The sequence below is a fragment of the Gilbertella persicaria genome, assembly GCF_025201335.1.
Source record: "Gilbertella persicaria strain CBS 190.32 chromosome Unknown B0P05scaffold_24, whole genome shotgun sequence".
Lineage (NCBI taxonomy): Eukaryota > Fungi > Mucoromycota > Mucoromycetes > Mucorales > Choanephoraceae > Gilbertella > Gilbertella persicaria.
The window spans coordinates 352,934-372,260 of NW_026251985.1; the positions used below are offsets into that span (position 1 = coordinate 352,934).

Below are 19,327 nucleotides of genomic sequence, written 5' to 3' on the forward strand. Positions count from 1 at the left end.
TGGGACATCTATAAAAACCACATCCCTTACATGAATTGTAAGCGAAACGAATTTAATTCCGCACTTACTTCTGCCCAAGAGGATCTACAAGCCCAACAAAAGCTGAAACCACAATAAGAACAGTCTACCTTATTACAACCTTCGTCGCGATTAATCATGATTGAACAATTTGGGCATCGTCGACTAGGTGTATTCTATTAATCGACTGGTCATAATACATGACATACCTATTCTTTAACTTCCAGCTTACAACATCTCTTGTGTCTTTGGGCAATGACTTGTTTGTAAGCATTTTTTTCATGTTGTCCTCACAGACAAGGTTATCATGAGCATCGTGTCCGCATTGCAAACAAACATTGGATTTACATTCAGGGCTATAAGAGAGAATAGTCAGCCATACCGTTCATCTTGACAACCTTATTTTAACAACACAGACCAGTTCATTTGAGGGAAAAAACTAATATGAGCAAACTGAATCTGTTTCCATACTTCAGGTCTGGAGCACACACTTGTAAATTGAAGTGAAATATTGTAAGCAAAGTTATATTGTTGATTATTGAGGATATGGTTCTTTTCAAAGGTCAAGATATCTTTCATCATGCGCTTGTAAAGTGTTGTTAAATTTGAATCAGACCAATCTTGTCGCTTATAAATAGGTATCCATCTTTTGACAGCAATATGCTCAGTATGGTTTTTGTGAACCTCTCCATCTGAGCATGAATGAAGCATATCTTCCATAATGTCACAGAATAGTCTATACAAACATATGAGCAAACAAAGCAGCAGTCATAGTTTAATTGACCTGAAGGGATATGAAGAGCTATTGTTACAGTTATAAGTACAGGGAATCATATCTGTTTCGCAGTGAGGGCATGCTCTTGTATAGCTACGATAAGGTTTGTTGAATTTGTCATAAATCTCAATGATCTTTCGAGGTACATATTGGCTCCATTCATGCTTTGGTATCAACTCTGTACAGACAGGACACCTGATAGGAGTCACACTCAAACCCCATGATGATTTTACGACTTCTATTATGTATCTAAAAATCAAATAAATAACAAAAGTTGTTACAGCAAGGTTTACTTTTGAAAGCACTCCAAGCAGTATTGATCTTTGCAGTATTCCAAGCAAAAATCAAGCTGGGCATCAAAGCATATGGAGCATCGATTCATAAAGTGCTCCATTTCATCTTGATCTGCATAGGAGCTGCTTGCTACGGATGAACCTTCTGTTTCATACATCGTGTGATAAAAAAAGAGCGAGAAAGAAAAAAAATATGGAAAAGGAGTGGAAAAAAATTAAATCAGCTTTTTATATAGAAAATACTGATGACCTTGTGACGATGATTGTTTATCTATAATAATGTATATACAGTCTCTATTTATTTTCTACTCAGATATTGACAGTATACTCTTTATAAAAAGTCTTCTTCTTTATGCTGTACTACTATTACATTAGTGTTTTTGTCGGGATTGTTCTTTACCGCATACATCGTAATTTGCTTCAGAATGTTATATATAGTATCATTTAGCTAATTGTTACAAGAATAGAACTAAGTATGAAAATCTTATTTGGATGTGTCTATTGACATTATCTTTGTCTAAAGAAAATTGTCATGATAAGCCAGATTAGGAAGGCATGCTGAAAAGTTTATGCAACATCCTTATTTGAGATACCGCTTGATTTTTTATTTTTTCATTGGCAATTCTTGATCTCGTATTGTTCGTAAACAACTTTTGAATAGACATGAAAACAAATAACGAAATAATTTAGAGCACTTATTATATAGAAATAATAAAGCAGTTTTGCTGTTTTAAAGTGATGAAAGGAATCTGGTATGAAACGAGAAATATAACTAATGTTTTTTTTTGAAGTCTGTAAGGCATAAGACTACATTACAAATTATTATCTTATGCTTTTCCTTCCATTTAATCTGAAAAAGAAGAAAGAGACTAGACTATACCCAATTTTTAAAAGCTCGTTCCTGAAATTATTGCCTAAATAAAGATATTACCATGGACAACCTAGTAACCTCGTTTCCTCTGCCTTTTTCAAGGATGAGAGCTTTGGGATTTCTTCTAAAAAAGCATGCTTATATCAGAATAAAATAAGAAGAAACTATAAGTTTAATTTACAGGCTAACACAAATAATCTCGATATGCTTCAAGTTGTTATTAACTGAGCATTATATGGAAACAGCAAAATGGACATTGTAGGACGAGTCAAACTGATATTTGCGGTAGTTAGTTTTCTTAAAACATGAAACTGAAATTGCCCTTAACGTCGAAAAATAATTGCCTGCTATAACCATCAATACAATTTGCTTACTTTAAAAGACTACCATTCTTAAGATACGCTGCGGAACAGATATAAACCAATCAATAAGGAGAACAAATTATGATAGATGAGATTGACCAATCAACATTATTCCTTTATCATTCTTTATTATCAAACCCTCGATTAATAATATAAAAAATTCTTCATTCCTTTTTTCTTTTAGTTTCTTTTTCTTTTCTCTCTTTTTTTCTCTTCACCTTACATTAAAAAAAAATGTCTTTCGATTCGCTTACTCAAGGAGATAATGTATTGTTTGTAGCACCTGCTACCGTTGACCAGAATATTTTTGTTCAAGTTAAGAATTCTGCACAAGAACAAGTTGGTCCTTCTGGCCAAACTGCTTTCGAAGTCTTTGATAGAGTATCTGAAGGTAAATCAGAAGTTATACAAACGGCATGTATTGATTCAAATATAATGTAGCTCCTTTGGCTAAATCAATCTATAACACTATTTACTCAAACTTATTTTCGCCTTCTGTTTCTATTCATTCACCTAGTGTTTTCTCCCGTTACTTGTCTACTTTAGCTGCTGGTGGTCGTTTAATATTAGAAGAAGTTGTTTTGCTAGTTGATCTAGCCAATACTGTTTGTCCAATTACCCGCAAATCAGAAGACCTCGAAAGTATGCTGAAACTTGCTGGTTTTGTCGATGTACGTGTTACCAATATTGCTCCCGTTTCTGACGAGACCTTGGCTGCTTACTTTCGTTTATGGGGAACAACCAAGGTTGAACAAGGTGTTGCTCGTTTATCAGGTAAATTTGGTGTGGCTCATATTGAAGCCAAGAAGCCTGCTTATGAGGTTGGTCAAAAGATGACCTTGAATTTCAAAAAGAAGGCCAACAACAAAAAGGCTGTTTGGGCAGCTGCCAACACAGACGATCTTGAAGACGAGGATGCTTTATTAGATGAGGCCGACATGGTTAAGCCTAGTAGGGAGTCTTTGGTTAGACCGGATGATTGTGAATTGACTGATGGAAAAAGAAAGGCATGTAAGAACTGTACTTGTGGAAGAGCAGAAGAAGAACAGGCAGAACAAAACAATGTTGTATCATTGGACTTGATGGATGACATTCAAGATGAAGTTATTGAAGTTGACCCTACACCAAAGAAGACAGGTGGTTGTGGTAGTTGCGCTTTGGGTGATGCTTTTAGATGCTCCACATGCCCTTATTTGGGTATGCCCGCATTCAGTGCAGGTCAGAAGATTGCTTTAGGTGGCATGTTTGCTCAAGATGACATTGAATTTTAAATACCTTTCTTTCTTTATTTTCATTCTGTATTTCTTTAATTATACACCTACCTGTAATCAATTTGTATCATATACTTTTTAAAAGAATAAACCAAAAAAAAAAAAAAAAAATTGCACTTAAGACTTTTAGAGGGTAAATTAGTTGTTGTTCTTTGAAAACATTTCAACAACCATTGACCTCTCTAGAAGGGCATGAAAGAGGAGTTCGATATCAATGTCTTGTTATAGCATTCATTCTATTTTACATAAAATAGATTGAGAATGAGTTATGTTCTTGATACGACTATCATTGTATCAAGATAAAACGATATATGTAAAGGAGTTTAGATACAGCAAGACCCATTAGTTGCTGGTTCTTACCTTTTCTGCTGAGGCAATACTTGTGGAAGCTTTACTGCTATATTTATGCCCGAGATGGTCATTGTCCTTGCTCTGGCCTTTGGTATATTTACAATTACTATTGTTGCTTTCTTGGATCAATTGAAGTTTCTCTTTATATTCTATGTCTTTGATGCCGGGAATAATAATTAATGTATAGGTATGCCATTCAATCGTAGCTCTTACAGTTTCAATGCAAGTCTACCATTGTTTTATGAAGCTTTAGAGGAACTGTACTTATACCTCAATTATCAATAGAAAATAACTTGAAAGGCCTCTCACTTCCAGCATTTATAATTATGTCTAAAATTCACTCTAAAATTCGGTAATGTCTTTTTTGTTTTTCTCTTGTTGTTTTGGGTGCTTCTAATGATAGTTCGAGTGGCTTCAGGTTCAGATATTAAAAATTGTAGGACGATTTTTCTTAAAAAAGCTAGACATTTTTTTTTGGGGGCGACAATAAGAAATTCTATTGGAATATGGCCGGAGTTTCTTCCCAGGCAAAATTTTTCGTTTTAGTCATGAATAAATAGACAACTCCTTTTTTTCTCTCAATTGGTCACCTCTTTCAACTTTTTTCTCTTCTTTTTAAACATGTCTCTTGCTCGCATTTCATTTGTAAGAGCACTGATATCGGTCCGAATGAGAGCTCATTTACCAACGATTTATCAACAAACAGCCAAGAAGAGTTTATTTAATATGAGTAATCAAAAAAGAGAATATTCTAGTAGGCCAGTTGAAAATGCCAATTTTCAAAGTGAGATTTTTTTTTGCTGTTGTCTTGCTGTGTAACTTACTTTTACCCCACTTAGGAAGACCAAAAGTGACCATTAAAACAATTCAAAGCATGTATCGAAAAAAGGAACCTATTTCTATGATGACAGCTCAAGATTATCCTTCTGGCCTTGTTGTTGATCAATCTGGTATTGATGTCTGCTTAGTGGGTGATTCTTTAGCCATGGTCAGCCTGGGATATGATTCTACTAATCCACTCACCGTCGAGGTATGAATAAGAAAGAGAAGTGAAAAATGAAAAAACTAATGATTAACAGGATATGTTGCACCATTGCCGTGCAGTTGCAAGAGGAGCAAAGGCGCCTTTTCTTGTTGCAGATTTACCTTTTGGTAGCTATGAAGTTAATCCCGATGATGCTGTCAGAGTGTCCTTGAAGTTTATCAAAGAAGGCAATTGCGATGTAAGGGGATTCAAATAACAATAGAGTTAGAAACTCAACTTTATCTAGGCAGTAAAATTAGAAGGCGGCGTAGAAATGGCAGAGACTATCCATAGAATTACACGAGTGGGTGTTCCTGTATTGGCACACATTGGCCTTACGCCCCAAAGACAAGCTGCTTTAGGTGGTTTTCGAGTTCAGGGCAAGACAGCAAAGCAGGCAAGTGCTTTATTAGAGGATGCTTTTGCTGTACAAGAAGCTGGTGCTTTTGGTGTTGTCTTGGAGGCTATTCCTTCTGAAATTGCTGGCTACATTACACAACAGTTGAAGATTCCTACTATTGGCATTGGTGCTGGTGTTGATTGCTCAGGACAGGTTTTGGTTCAAAACGATGCTCTTGGTTTGTTTGACAAGTTTGTACCAAAGTGAGTATTAATCATGTGTTTCAAGGATTGTGTTCACTAAATTTATGTTGTAGATTCACCAAGCAATACTGTAACCTGAATCAAATCATTACAACAGCATTAAGAGAATACCATGAAGAAGTAAAGACGAGAAAGTTCCCTGCACCACAAAATACTTATCCCATTGATTCTGTTCAATTGGAAAAGTTCTTTGCTTCAGAAAGAGAAAGAACAGGCGTTCATCATCAAGAAGATAATAACAACAGTAGAACAGCTCATGCCTCCATGTGAAATATATATATATCCCTATTTTTTGAAAATCAATAATAAAAAGCAAGTCTTGATTAGAGTTAAAAAATAAGAATGAGGAGATTTTTTTATTATATGAGGGGAAATGTACAGAGAAATGTAAGGGTAAATGAAGGGTAACAAGAAGTCTTATCTTCTTTCGAATTGCATTGCACAATTTTGACCAGCAAAAGCGGGCTTCTTTGTCAATTTATATTCATCCATCATGCTAGTAACAGCTTGAATCACTTTTTGTTGCCCTTCTTTATCTACTCGGACTTGTCCGCGTTTGTAGACAATTTCTATCTTGACTTTGTTGCCTTTATCCAAAAACTGAACTGCCTTGTTTAATTTGTGCTCCATATCGTGAGGACTGACGTTCCATCCAAACACAATTTCTTTCAAAACAGATTCAGGTGCTGTTTGTTTCTTCTTTTTGTTTTGCTTTTCTTTTTCAAACATGACTTTTTTATCAAGCAAACGACATACTGGATTGGGTTTGGCAGTAGGGTCGACTTCAACAAGAAAATAGCGAGATCGATCACAATTGGATAAAATATCAATTACCCGACAACGACTGTGGACTTGACCTTGTTCGTCAACATAGGTAATAAAACGTGAGGTGATTTCTTCATCTCTTCTGGGTCTTCCTAAATTGGGCTTTTGGGACTGTTGTGGTTGAGGTTGCAAGCCAGTTAAAGGTTGAACAGGCTTTAAAGGACGATTACCAACAGGCTGTCTTGTACGTTGGTTGCTTACACGGATAGGAATAGCTTGTGCAAGAGAGCTATAGTTTCTTACAAGATTCCAAGTAGGCTTCAATAAGGTTGAACGAGAAAACATGATAAGCAAAGCAGAAAAAAAAGCAAGTTTAAATTGAAAAAAAAAAAGTTTATTTCTAGCACCCTGTTTAAATTCAAAAGTCGTCACGAGAGTTTAACTATCCCTGTTTGGAAGTCAAAGCAAGTTATTTGATGGGCTTTGTTTCCCCCTTACTCTTTATCAAATCACATGCATTTGTTGTTAGCCATGGCTTATGAACTACTGATTGAAATGTCAATTATTGAATTCCCAATAGACTACCTATATTAACACAGAATACTTTTTTGGAGCTATAGATACATAGAGTATGTAAAAAAAAAATATTATGATAATTCATGCAACAACGCTTGAAAAGCATGAATGTACGGACTTGAATAAATGTTGTAAACTGCAAAAGTGCATACAACTGCGTAAGAAGTAATCAACCCCCGAGATGCTGCAAAATGTAATTTCCGGTACACTGATAAAAATGGCATTGTTTATCGGTCAAACGTTTTGAGTAACCCTCTTATTTTAAGACAAAGCAAATAAACTGGTCAACGTTTTTTTCGAACAAGCATTCACTAGCAGAAGTATTATGCAGCAAATGGCTTCATCTACTGGTAGTTTCGCTTTTTCTCTCACGCATGCGTGATAGTCGGTAAGTTAAAACAATATTCGTCCCTTTCGATAAACGTCATGTGAACCGTAACGCAGTTTATATAATTACCGTGAATTATTTTCTTTTTCCCTTTTTCACTTTCTTCTTGTTTTTTATGAAAAATTGGTTCAAAAAGACAGAGGTCATTGTTATTGGTCTCTTGGCTTTACTGTGCTTAGATAAAGCGCAGGCTACTCAGCAAAATGATATCGGCTTTATAGACATAACACCCAACTATGACTTAGTGTCGCCTTTTCGTTTAAAGGGAACCAAGGAAGACGAGTGTCCTCCTTGTTTCAACTGTATGCTGCCTGGTTTTGAGTGCCTTCACTTTGCTAATTGTTCCGAATACGATGGCAAGTGTAACTGTCCTCCTGGTTTTGGTGGAGAGTCTTGTAAACAACCTCGTAAGTGAGAGAGAAGTTAGTAAGGATGCCCATAGTTGACACATGAAACACAGTATGCGGTGGTTTAGATGAAGGAAGAAACCGATATCCTAGAGAAAACGGAACAACTTGTGATTGTCCTGATGGTTGGGAAGGCATTAATTGTAATGGTAAGTAGGAAGGAATAAAGAATTTATCTTTTTTTGATATGCTGATCCGTTTTTTTTTTTTTCTCTTGTATGTGTATGTAGTATGTACAAGTGATTCTGTGTGTGATTCCCTAGTGCCCACAGGTACTAATGGTACTTGTTATCGTGGTGGTCTTACTGTATATGAAAATCACCAAATGTGTAATGTTACGAGTAAGTGGTATATTTAAATGATAACTACACATATTTACTCTTTTTTAGATCGCAAGATTTTAGATCAACTCAAGGATCAAATACCCCAAGTTACTTTCTCTTGTAACAAGAATCAGGCTACTTGTGACTTCCAATGTAAGCAATGTGCAGCATTAGTGTCTCATAGACTTATTTTCTTTGTTAGTCTGGGTGGATCAAATTGAGTCGTTTTATTGTCATTTAGACAAGTGCGCTTTTGATCAAAGTAAGTTCAGGTCTATAAAGTGCTTTATTGATTCTGAGTTTTAGCTCACGAATATGACAAAAACACAACAAAATACAGCTGCGAAACAATTGACTGTCGTTGTATTCCTGATGAAATGCTGTGTGGAAAAGATGGATCCATTGGTAAGTGTGTAAAATTAACAAATCATCCCATCTCTAACTTGTCCAATATAGATCTTACAGGTACCCGACAAGTAATTTCTTAGGCACAACTAACAGAACTGGCTATAGATTTACTCAAAGATGAAATCAAGGGCCCTGCTTCTTTCAAATGTAACGGCAAAGATTGTGCATTTTCTGAACCTGCCATGGACGATTTAATTTCAGCAGTCTTTGGTGATGACTCCATTTTCTTGTCATGTAATTCAGGTGAATGTCTTCACTACACCATGGTTCCAGGATTTGAACGTGGAGAAAGACCTATCAACTGGGTGATGATTGGAAGTGGGTTAGGCGGCGTTACAGTATTTTTGATCATAGTTTCGTCTATTGTGAACTATCTTGCTCGAGACTCCACCAAGCATACTCAAATTCAATTGGCTGATGATGAAGCAGGAAAATTAATGTCAGAACATACACCTGTCGATCTCACTTTTCACAACATTGGCTATACACTACCTACAACAAAAAAACCCATTCTCGAGAATGTCACAGGTAGAGTAGAATCAGGTCAAGTCATGGCTATCATGGGTCCTTCTGGTGCAGGCAAGACTACACTGTTAGATATCCTTGCCAATCGTACAAAATCAGGTCAGGTTGCTGGTCAGATTTATGTGAATGGTCGTCCCATCGCTCGTGATGCCTATGCTACACTTATTGGCTATGTAGATCAGGAAGACATTATGATTCCCACATTGACTGTTTATGAAACTATCCTTTACTCTGCTTTACTGCGTTTACCTCGATCCATGAGTAATGAAGCAAAAAAATTTAGAGTGATGGAAGTCATGCAAGAGCTGAATATTGATAGCATAAAGGACAGCAAGATTGGACATGCAGACGATCGCTCAATTAGTGGCGGTGAACGCAGAAGAGTTGCAATTGCTTGTGAATTGGTGACCTCACCCTCAATTTTATTCTTGGATGAACCTACAAGTGGTTTGGATGCGTACAATGCGTACAATGTGATTGAATGCTTGGTTACTTTGGCACGCAATTACAAGCGTACAGTTGTCTTTACTATTCATCAGCCAAGATCTAATATCGTCACATTATTTGATCATTTGGTCTTGTTGGCTAAGGGGCACACTATTTACTCTGGATCTCAAGCCCATACACAAGGATACTTTAGTTCTATTGGCTACAGCTGCCCATCTGGTTTCAATATTGCGGATTATTTGATCGATTTAACAATGGGCGCTATCAAACAAGATGGCCATGAAATCAGTTCTCAAGCAGTAAATGTTATTGTAGAAGATGGGGAAGATGCAGTACAAAATAACACCGATGGGCTCACACCTCATTTGCGAAAACTAACTCAACAATACGAACAAAGTTCAGTTGGCACTGAGTTACGTGAAGAAGTTCAGCAACTCTTATTGGATCAGAGCAGTGCAAGCAGTAGTAACGAAGTTGAATCAGGTGATACAACTATCATTACTTCACACAAACGACCCAGTTGGCTCACTCAATTCCATATTTTATCATCAAGAACATTCAAGAATCTTTACCGTAACCCTATGTTGATGTTTGCCCATTATGCTATCGCCGTTGTACTTGCCTTGATCTGTGGTGGATTATTCTACCAAGTTTCAAACACAATTGCAGGTTTCCAGAACAGGATGGGTCTATTCTTCTTCTTTGAAGCTCTGCTTGGTTTCATGTGTTTAACTTCTTTGCAAGTATTCTCAACTGAACGTATTCTTTTCATTCGTGAACGTGCTAATGGTTATTACTCACCTGGTACTTATTTCTTTGCCAAAGTTTTGTTTGATATCATCCCATTACGTGTTGTACCTCCATTGATGATGGGCTTGGTTTCTTATTATATGGTTGGTCTGGTCGAAGGTGTACCTCAATTCTTCAAGTTTTTGCTTGTCTTGGTCTTGTTTAATTTGACTGCTGCTGCTCTTTGTTTAGCTATTGGTGTTGTCTTCAAAAATCTGTCAATGGCAAATCTGTTGAGTGTCTTGGTCATGTTGTTTTCTATGCTTTTTGCAGGTTTATTGCTCAACAAAGGTAAGTCCAATCTAGCTTTGGATAGCTCCAGAACTAACTCAATGAATAGATAGCATGCCTCCATGGTTCTCTTGGCTCAAATATCTTTCATTCTTTAATTATGGTTTGGAAGCATTATTAGTGAACGAAATGCTCTATTTACAGCTTGTCGAGGAACGCTTTGGATTAAGCATCGATGTACCTGGTGCAACTATTTTATCGACATTTGGTTTTAACGCAAAACATTACTGGAACGATGTCATTTGCTTGGCTTCCATGTTCACTGGATTAATTGCATTTGCATTTATTTGGCTTGTTTTTGTCGTAAAGGAAAAGCGATAATTTCTTGTTTTATTTTTACTTCTTTTTAATAGTATATAGTTTATTGTTATTTTTTACATCAACTTGTTTAATCAGTAATACAAAGATCTTGCTTACGATCCTTTGCATAAACGTCCTTGTATTTATCATAAATGGATTGCAACTCATCAATATATAATTTCTGGACTTGCAAAAGTTGTTCTTGAGTAGGTTCTGTTTGACCTTCTTCTAAAGCAGGCACGGGTATAGGACAGCCAACTATTTGCATTTAGTTTGGGGGTTTTCATGCAAACGAACTTACCAACTGTAGCAATTTGGTGTCTAAAAGGAATGATACCAACATCATCTAATACAAATTTACCTCAGTATACTTTATATTACAACCTAGTCATAATTACTTACAGTTAAAGATACCTCGAGCATGAAACAAAGGCATTGTAAATCCAAGCAACGACTGCATCTTTTTCTGAAACATGAAAACCTTACTTCCTTTTGTATTATCCACTTGATCATAAAGATCGTTCTCACCAAATGAAAATACGGGCACAAGGGGCGCTTGGTTTTTGATAGCCAAACGAATAAATCCTAGTCGTTTACGCAATACTAAATCTGTAATACCAGGTCTAGCATTCAGAGACTCTGCTGCACCTCCAACCACAATCACAATAGATCGACCAGGACCTGATTTTAAGATGTTTTCACACGAACGACGTGAGACGGAAGCCATACCTAGCGACATGATGAGATCGCGATAAAATGGGATACGGAAATTGGAATTCAATGTGAGCAAAGAAGGCTTGATGCCCGGAAATGTTGCTGAAAACCCAGTTGCTTCAGTAGCAAAATTAGCGAATGCACCCATAGAAATAATGCCATGTGGATGGTAGCCCATGACATAATTCTTGGAAGGGTCTAAATCTGCTTCCTTTCAAGAAATAGACGTCAACCATCTTGATTTTATGACTTTTCGCTGTTCTTACCTTGATCAGTTTAATAGGAAAATAGTTTGCAAAATACTTCCAAATAATCCATTTTCGAGCATTGTCGAAGCGTCGACCACCAGACTCGGGTGCTTTATCTATCCAGAGAAAAGAAACATAGGCAATGACAATAGGCCATAAGAATGTGTATGTCGACATAATGATAAAAGTAGAAAAGCAAATAAACACAAGACTAATCCATGTACAAACAGCCAGCATTTGTAATCTTCTTTCGATAGGAATACCTCGAACAGGCGCCCAGCGTACTGGATGCTTTTCTGATTTTAATGCTGACTTTTCGCTCTTTGATACTGCTTCTTTTGTCTCCTGAGTACTCATAGTGTGTAAAGAAAAGAAAGAAAGAAAAAAATTAAACTTGCTCTTAAAGCATTCTGTCATACCTTTTCACATGCTATATGTTACACACATTTACTCATTTTCATGATTATTTATCGCCTCGTCTATAACGCAAATGGTTATGTGACTGTGATGTATTATATAATTATCAAACATGACAATATATTTAAGCTTACTCACATTGTTTACTCTTATTTCACCTATAATAGGGAAAATCTTCACACTTGAAACTGACAATAAATATTTGTTTATAAGTACCAAAGAGAGACTACTTTTCTTGTTTTTATCATAATAAAGAGAAGCATTTTGAGGGAATATAACTATCTACAAATAGGCAACTGTCTTACTAGCTTCAAGAATAAGCTGTGTTATTTGACAGACTACAGTGTTTGAACTTTAGATTTGGACCTTTTAAAGAAATTTCTCGGACGTAAAGAAGAAATTTGCCGGACAATAGAGATATTATTTTATTTAGTCCAGCAAATTTCTTTAAAAGGTCCAGATCTAAAGTTCAAACACTGCAAAATAATAGTAATCAGCGAAGCGGGAAAGCCCAAATGGTCTAGTAAGACTGTAACAATAGGTTCGAGAGAAGCAGCCTTTCTTAAATTGAGCACCAGGATCTGATTAACCCTAGCATAGTTTGAAATCAGACGGGGCGATTTGGTAAGGTGTGATAAGCAAAGGTAAAGACATGTTGAACTGATTAACAAAACGCTTGGCGAACAATTTTGTATCACTGTTGAGTAGAAAAAGAGGGTGCTATTATGTACAAATAATACAAAGATGATAGTTTATTCAAGGGACAAATATTCTTCCAGATACTTGATTTTCTTACACTTTAAATCGAGGACAGCCTTTTCAATCCCTACTTTATCTTTTAATTGTTCTAGGATTCTCTTAACACCTCTCTTATCATCGCTGGTGATGGTGGTGATGGTGGTAGAAGCAGGAGCACTGTCACTTGTGGTGGTGGTGGTTGGTGCGCAGCAGCAACAAGTGTTTGGTGGTGTCAGCCTTGTCTGGGTGGCGGAAAGATCCTATAACAAAGTTTTTGTTAATAATGACTCTTCGGTCAATGAACTTCAAACTTACGTATTTAGCTTTGACACCATTGTAAATAGTTTCATTAATAAATATTCCTTGTAAATCTCTGCAAAGCGAATTTCGTCTACATGAATATGTTTTGAAGAAATCGGCAGCTTCTGTTGGTTTCTTAAAGTGAACTAGACAAAAACTATAAAAAAAATGAATGAATAGGTATAATTTGTAGAATGTTGTACCTACCCGGCTACTTTTTGAGGTTTGCACACATGTTTACATTTGATTATTGAACAACGGTTTATACTGGTCTCAACTTCCTCTGCTGGCTTTCTTTTTAGCACATAACCCCCAATAAACACTTGAGGACATCGCGATTCAATATGAAAATCTGGAGATGATCATGATTGACTTAATCCAAGAAGAGGGCTTATCGATACCTAAAGCAGCAAAAGCATGCGGTATTCCTCGTAGTTCTGCCTATGAGCTTGTTAAGGAATACAACGAATCAAAAGCAACAGTTGTACCAGCTAGTCTTTCGAAAAAGAGAGGACCACATCCTAAGAAGCTTTTTGATGAGTATTCGAGGTTTCTGATCGACCTATTCGACAAAAAGCCGACGACTACTTTAGCGGTTACTCGAGAAGAGCTTTGCAAAAACTTTGATATACTGGAGATCTCTATAAGCGGCCTTCACAAACACATAACCGAGAAGTGTTGGCTGTCATTGAAGAATGCCACAAAATATACACGTGAAAGAGATTCTCCCCACACTATCGATTTACGAAATGAGATTGTCAGCGAATGGAAGCGTGTAGGCGTAGACTTTCAAAAGAACTTCGTCTTTATTGACGAGGCTGGGTTTCATTCCCAAATGATGAGAAACAGGGTGTGGTCAAGAAAAGGAGTGCCTGCCATCGTCAAAATACATACACAAAAAGGTTTCAACGTCAGTATTGTTGGTTGTATTGCGTCTTTTGGTATAGTTAATTTCTCTAAAGTAGATCCAATTAAAAAAGTTGATGCCAAAATCATTGAAAGAGAGTTTCACGCTAAGGAACAGAACAAGGGGAAGAAAAGAAAACCAAACAATCAAAAGGAGGTTAAGCCAAAAATCAAAAAAGGAACTACCGCTTATCATATTGTTAGGTTTCTTGAATCTGTTATGGACATCCTGGACAAGCTAGACAGAAAAGGATATTTTATTGTCATGGATAACTGCCGCATTCACCATTCTAAATTCGTTGTAGAGGCTATCAACGTGCGTGGTTACAAGCCTCTTTTTCTACCACCTTATTCTCCTTTTCTTAACCCGATAGAAGAATGCTGGTCAAAAATTAAGAGCAACATAAGAAGGCACCCTTTGGATACGGGTGATACATTAACTCCTCGTATAACAGAGGCATGTTTGACAGTAACAACTGATAACTGTGTTGGTTGGATCAGACACGCGGAATCTTACTGGGATGGATGTCTCAACAACGAGAGAGGTTTGAAATGATTTTTTTAAATCATTAAATCAACTAATAAAAACGGCGACAACCTATTACTGTCTTAGACAATATATTCACTTGGTCTGAAAAAAGTATTCAGTTGGTCTGAAAATAATATTTCTATTGTCTGACAAATTTCTTTAAAAGGTCCAGATTTAAAGTTCCAACACTGTATTTTGCCGTTTTCTTTTCGTGCAACAAACTATAATTAACTACTTCCTTTATCAGAGGGGAAATATGAGCAGCCTGCAACACATAATGCTTACAGGCACGTCTATGTAATAATCAAAAGAACAAGGGAATCAAACTATCCATACGAATTATAGGACTCCAATATAAGATGTTAAACAATAAAAAAGTATCTTCCCTCGTGTCTTTTCTTTCTTTGTAAAGCCTCTTGTAGTCTACATTTTTATAGGTCATGCTGTAACCTGGTTTTGTTTTCTTCATTTAAAAATAATATTTTTTCCAAATTGAGGCAAATTCTCTCGAAACCATGGCTGTCGTCTTTATTTTGTACTACTTAAAATAAAGCTCCTGCTTTTTCTTGAACTGTTTAAAAAAAGAATTTTTCTTAAGGATTTCTTTCTTTTTTTTTATCTTTATACACACCCATTCAAAATGAAGTTCTTTGGCATTACTACCGCTGCCTTAGCCGTTCTTTCAGTTTCAAACCAATTGGCTCAAGCAGCCACTACTGCTGCTCCTTGTGACCCTAACACTTGTAAACTTCCCAGTTGTCTCTGCCCATCTTTGACACCCCCTAATGGGCTTTCTCCAAAGGATGTGCCTCAATTCGTTACCATCACTTTTGATGATTCAATCCAACCCGAATTGTTGGCTACCGCTAAAGATTTGTTGAATGTCAAGTAAGTAATAGCCTTTAAAACTTAAATCGTTGTGCCTGTTGTCTCTTTGGTACTAATGCATTTTACCTCCTTTTTCCCCTTGTTTTTTTATTAGAAACCCCAATGGATGCACTGCAAAAGTAATTACATTTTATTCAATGAAGAGCATCAGCCTAACGTGTTTATTAGGGTTCTTGGTATGTTTCGATGCAATACACCGACTTTTCCTTGGTCCAACAGTGGTATGCACAAGGAAATGAAGTTGCTGAGTAAGTTGTCGTACAGACAAAGCAGAAAATAACAATGGTGACACTAATATGTTTATTTATTCTAGTCACACCTTTACTCATGTTGGTAAGTAAGATACTTCATGTATCGTATGCATGCTTATATTTGTTTTCCTTTGATGCTATTTATCAGGTTCCCCATCTGCCCAGTAAGTGTTGTATATTTTTTTTAAAAGAAACATATTTACTGATTGCAAACTTTAAATAATAGAGAAATTGCCGCTGCTAGAGCCATGTTGAACCAATACGCTGGTATTCCTCTCGGTAAAATTAAGGGTTTTAGAGCCCCCTTCTGTAAGTATATATACCGTCTCAATTCTATTGCAGTTGACTAATTTGTTATTCTATGCGATTGCAGTGAATTACACCCAAGATACTTTGAGAGAAATTGCCAAGCAAGGTTTCTTGTATGATACTTCAACTACTGGTGTTGTTGATGATTGCTACTGGTATGGTTCAAACTGATTGTTTTGTTATGATTGATGACTAATTTACTATTTTTTTTTTAAAAAAAAATAGGCCTTATACTCTTGATAATGGTTTGGCCAACGATTGTTGGAATAACGTTTGTGGTAGTGACCTTAAGCTCCCTGGTAATTAGTACAATATACGTTTTTGTAAAATTAGAAACTTATGAAGAATAGGTGTTTGGGAAATCCCTATGTACGCTGTTAACGATAATGCCGGTGTTGCACAATTGATGGATGTTTACTTGGCTGGTTCTCCTTCCGATGTCACTGCCTGGTCTAACACCAACTTTGATAGACATTACAATGGTAACCGTGCTCCATTCGGTATTTACGTTCATCCTAGTAAGTATTTTATTATATATATTGCTTTAATCTTAACCTTTTTTCTTCCTTAGCCCACTTGACCAAGTACCCCTCTCTCGCTGATCCTACTGCACAAAAGGACGCCGTTATCAGTTTTATTCAATCTCTTCAAAGCAAGCCTGATGTTTGGTTTGTCACTAACGAACAACTCTTGCAATGGGTAAATTTGATCAACATATGAGTAACGCTTTGACTAAGCATTCAAAACGATAGATGCAAAACCCTGTTCCTGCTAGTCAATTAGCTGACCAACCTTACATGAAGTGTGAGCTTCCCAACACTGGTAAAGAAATCTGTAACGGTCTAGAAAACGTGACCATCACAAGTGGTGTTGTTTCTGGTAGTCTCTTGAACTCTTGTAACTTCAACACCGTCAACTGGGCTACTTGTTTCAACTGTCCTTCTACTGTTCCTACTGTTGACAACCCCACTCCTAACACTGCCGTTGCAAGCACAGATGCCAAGTACCGTCACCCTGTTCCTAACAACTGTGATAGTATCTGGTGGGATCCTATTGCCGGCCAATGCTTATGTACAGGCACTTCTTGCGCTTACAATGATACTTCTGTTCCTATCAGCACTGGTGCCTCTGCTTCTAGCAGCGCAACAGGTGCTTCCCCTAGCTCTAGCGTTGCCTCTCAAGCAGCTTCTTCTCAAAAGACCAGTGGTGCTGATGATTTGACTGTCTCTGTTGCAGGCTTTGCCTTGAGCATGGGTGCTGCCATGATGCTCTTGTAAATGCATATTTGATTATTGTAACTTTTTTAATTTTTCTAAATGGAGTAGCCTATGAATACTCTTCATTGTTGTAAAAGTAATTTCTTTTATTATTATCATTTCAATAATAAACATCTTCTTCTAGTAACATAACTCATTTTCTAATGTCTTGTTTATTGAGAAATATTTAAAGATTGTGCTCTTTCTATATAAAGAAAGCTTGCATTGAAAAACTTTCGACATGTTGACATCTCAGCCACTAGTGAATAAAAGTCACGGAAGTTCGTGAATTGACTTGCTTTTCTGAGCAAAAAAAAAAAAGTGAGGACAACTCTTGTTTTTCAAGACAAAAAAAAAACATATACATAGACCATGGCCATTGAGGAAAAGAAGCGCAAGCATAAAGAGAGTTCAGAAAAGAGTAGCAAAAAAAAGCACAAGTCTGCTACAAAGATCACCACACCTGCTTCTCCCGTCACTACTATTGCAACAACACCAACTGTTTCAAGCTCTTTCTCGGAAGTTGTAGTCAAACTCTATCTTCACTTGGCCCCTATGTGGTCCGGAAAGACTATGGAAGGCGTCAACGAACAACTGAATGCATTTTTGATGAAGTAAATAGCATTTCGAAGAAGAAAGGATATAGATATATATATTTAACTTTGATTATTAGATACCTTCCTGAAGTTGATGGCGTTGTTCTTGCACATTCTGACGTGAAATTCGTGACAGAGAAAGGAAAAATCCTCTATGACTCACCTTTCTTTCACTTTTTCATTACAGCCAAATTCTTGGTCTGGAAACCTAAAAGAGGATCCAAACTTGGTAAGAACGAAGTTGCTAGTGCGATAGAGAAAGAATGCCTAATTCTCGTAATAGTTGGACGCATCAACTTGCAATCAGAAGATCATATTGGTCTTTTAATTTATGGCACCTTCAACGCTTCTATTCCAAAGTCTCGCATACCTTCTTCTGTCTACGAATGGAAAGTCAATGAAGAAGAAACAGTGCCTGAAGTGAAGCAAGAAGACGAGACTGAGCAAGAATCGGAACCAGCAGCTGAAGAAAGAACTAGAACTCAATATGGTGAATGGATCAATAAATCCACTGGCAGTAGTATTGGTGGTGAAGATGGTACACTTGAATTTAACGTAGTTGAGTATGTATTTTTTGTGTTTATAATGTCCATGTATTAACTTTATATCTATTAGCATTATTGAAGCCAATGACATTTTGACTGTTACTGGATCTCTTTAGACTGTAAATTAAATATTGACAATACAAAAAAAAATCAACCTTTCCTCAGAACGCACATCCACACGTAAACACACATACACCTCTTTACATTTTTATATTAAACTATTATCTGCATGCCATATACATTTTGAAAAAAGCGGGGTTGTACATTGTGAATGTTTGAATGATATAATATTAAAAAGCATTATGTCTAAACATTCAAGCAATGTGTGTACGAATAAGAATTTCATATAAAAACGATCTAGAACAAAGCAACTGAGACAGTTTTGTACTGTGTACCAAAAATATAAAGTGGTATGTTAATTGTCAGTCTATGTCATCGTCAAAGGAAGAACAAGCAGTAGTAAAACAACGCTGTTAAGGGAAACTTCTTGTTGTACTTTATTTAATCTACTAGCTGCATTGAGATAACAACAAGCGTCTAATATAAAACGAAAATTCATTATTTAGCACCGGTCTTCTTGCTGTGAGTCTTCTTTTCAACATGCTTTTTATCGGTGTGCTTCTTGGCGTGAACCTTCTTGGTGTGCTTGAGCTTCTTTCCGCGAACTTTCTTTGCCTTTGTAGCCTTCTTGGCAGCATGGGAAGCCTTCTTAGCATCATGAGAAGTCTTAGCATCGTGAGAAGCCTTAGCATCGTGAGAAGTCTTCTTGGAAGCATGCTTAGCGACATGAGAAGCCTTCTTAGCACCATGAGAAGCCTTCTTAGCACCATGAGAAGCCTTCTT

At 36.7% G+C, this 19,327-nt stretch overlaps 12 protein-coding genes across 12 annotated transcripts; 7 read left to right on the plus strand and 5 right to left on the minus strand.

Moving 5' to 3' along the window:
• Positions 1-786: 786 nt before the first annotated feature.
• Positions 787-1,244, minus strand: B0P05DRAFT_471749 (uncharacterized protein; the record flags this gene model as incomplete). Its single annotated transcript, XM_051574641.1, has 2 exons — positions 787-1,042; positions 1,087-1,244. The coding sequence occupies 2 exons, from the start codon at positions 1,242-1,244 to the stop codon at positions 787-789; spliced, it is 414 nt and encodes a 137-aa protein (XP_051434111.1).
• A 1,214-nt stretch (positions 1,245-2,458) lies between these two features.
• On the plus strand, positions 2,459-3,701 carry B0P05DRAFT_545564 (cytokine-induced anti-apoptosis inhibitor 1, Fe-S biogenesis-domain-containing protein). The gene is made up of 2 exons (XM_051578656.1): positions 2,459-2,710; positions 2,761-3,701. Exons 1-2 carry the CDS (start codon positions 2,554-2,556, stop codon positions 3,588-3,590), a joined length of 987 nt encoding a protein of 328 aa, XP_051434112.1. The 5' UTR covers positions 2,459-2,553; the 3' UTR covers positions 3,591-3,701.
• A 1,009-nt stretch (positions 3,702-4,710) lies between these two features.
• On the plus strand, positions 4,711-5,572 carry B0P05DRAFT_579810 (3-methyl-2-oxobutanoate hydroxymethyltransferase; the record flags this gene model as incomplete). Its single annotated transcript, XM_051581964.1, has 3 exons — positions 4,711-4,971; positions 5,021-5,164; positions 5,213-5,572. 3 exons carry the CDS (start codon positions 4,711-4,713, stop codon positions 5,570-5,572), a joined length of 765 nt encoding a protein of 254 aa, XP_051434113.1.
• Positions 5,573-5,891: 319 nt separating this feature from the next.
• On the minus strand, positions 5,892-6,795 carry B0P05DRAFT_545569 (uncharacterized protein). Its single transcript, XM_051578657.1, has one exon. The coding sequence runs from the start codon at positions 6,676-6,678 to the stop codon at positions 5,986-5,988; it is 693 nt and encodes a 230-aa protein (XP_051434114.1). The 5' UTR covers positions 6,679-6,795; the 3' UTR covers positions 5,892-5,985.
• Positions 6,796-7,412: 617 nt separating this feature from the next.
• On the plus strand, positions 7,413-10,808 carry B0P05DRAFT_588020 (uncharacterized protein; the record flags this gene model as incomplete). Its single annotated transcript, XM_051582631.1, has 9 exons — positions 7,413-7,704; positions 7,758-7,853; positions 7,935-8,045; positions 8,094-8,180; positions 8,230-8,289; positions 8,334-8,432; positions 8,484-8,492; positions 8,541-10,487; positions 10,537-10,808. 9 exons carry the CDS (start codon positions 7,413-7,415, stop codon positions 10,806-10,808), a joined length of 2,973 nt encoding a protein of 990 aa, XP_051434115.1.
• A 67-nt stretch (positions 10,809-10,875) lies between these two features.
• On the minus strand, positions 10,876-12,311 carry B0P05DRAFT_597480 (diacylglycerol acyltransferase-domain-containing protein; the record flags this gene model as incomplete). The annotated part of the gene is made up of 5 exons (XM_051583154.1): positions 12,305-12,311; positions 11,768-12,251; positions 11,190-11,712; positions 11,089-11,133; positions 10,876-11,045 (listed from the first exon to the last, which is right to left on the minus strand). The coding sequence occupies exons 2-5, from the start codon at positions 12,164-12,166 to the stop codon at positions 10,876-10,878; spliced, it is 1,137 nt and encodes a 378-aa protein (XP_051434116.1). The 5' UTR covers positions 12,167-12,251; positions 12,305-12,311.
• Positions 12,312-12,918: 607 nt separating this feature from the next.
• B0P05DRAFT_471695 (uncharacterized protein) lies at positions 12,919-13,164 on the minus strand (the record flags this gene model as incomplete). Its single annotated transcript, XM_051574637.1, has 1 exon — positions 12,919-13,164. A coding segment is annotated over one exon (246 nt), but the record flags the coding sequence as incomplete, so codon positions are not given.
• Positions 13,165-13,568: 404 nt separating this feature from the next.
• On the plus strand, positions 13,569-13,763 carry B0P05DRAFT_471661 (uncharacterized protein; the record flags this gene model as incomplete). Its single annotated transcript, XM_051574635.1, has 1 exon — positions 13,569-13,763. A coding segment is annotated over one exon (195 nt), but the record flags the coding sequence as incomplete, so codon positions are not given.
• A 36-nt stretch (positions 13,764-13,799) lies between these two features.
• Positions 13,800-14,213, plus strand: B0P05DRAFT_443637 (uncharacterized protein; the record flags this gene model as incomplete). Its single annotated transcript, XM_051573779.1, has 1 exon — positions 13,800-14,213. A coding segment is annotated over one exon (414 nt), but the record flags the coding sequence as incomplete, so codon positions are not given.
• Positions 14,214-14,887: 674 nt separating this feature from the next.
• On the plus strand, positions 14,888-17,497 carry B0P05DRAFT_136638 (uncharacterized protein). Its single transcript, XM_051573045.1, has 11 exons — positions 14,888-15,527; positions 15,622-15,646; positions 15,696-15,775; positions 15,841-15,860; positions 15,927-15,942; positions 16,005-16,087; positions 16,143-16,242; positions 16,313-16,386; positions 16,438-16,605; positions 16,659-16,786; positions 16,840-17,497. Exons 1-11 carry the CDS (start codon positions 15,280-15,282, stop codon positions 17,362-17,364), a joined length of 1,467 nt encoding a protein of 488 aa, XP_051434120.1. The 5' UTR covers positions 14,888-15,279; the 3' UTR covers positions 17,365-17,497.
• Positions 17,498-17,615: 118 nt separating this feature from the next.
• On the plus strand, positions 17,616-18,719 carry B0P05DRAFT_545584 (uncharacterized protein). Its single transcript, XM_051578658.1, has 4 exons — positions 17,616-17,957; positions 18,017-18,168; positions 18,223-18,502; positions 18,555-18,719. Exons 1-4 carry the CDS (start codon positions 17,716-17,718, stop codon positions 18,598-18,600), a joined length of 720 nt encoding a protein of 239 aa, XP_051434121.1. The 5' UTR covers positions 17,616-17,715; the 3' UTR covers positions 18,601-18,719.
• On the minus strand, positions 18,720-19,293 carry B0P05DRAFT_545585 (uncharacterized protein; the record flags this gene model as incomplete). Its single annotated transcript, XM_051578659.1, has 1 exon — positions 18,720-19,293. One exon carries the CDS (start codon positions 19,291-19,293, stop codon positions 18,994-18,996), a length of 300 nt encoding a protein of 99 aa, XP_051434122.1. The 3' UTR covers positions 18,720-18,993.
• Positions 19,294-19,327: the final 34 nt, after the last annotated feature.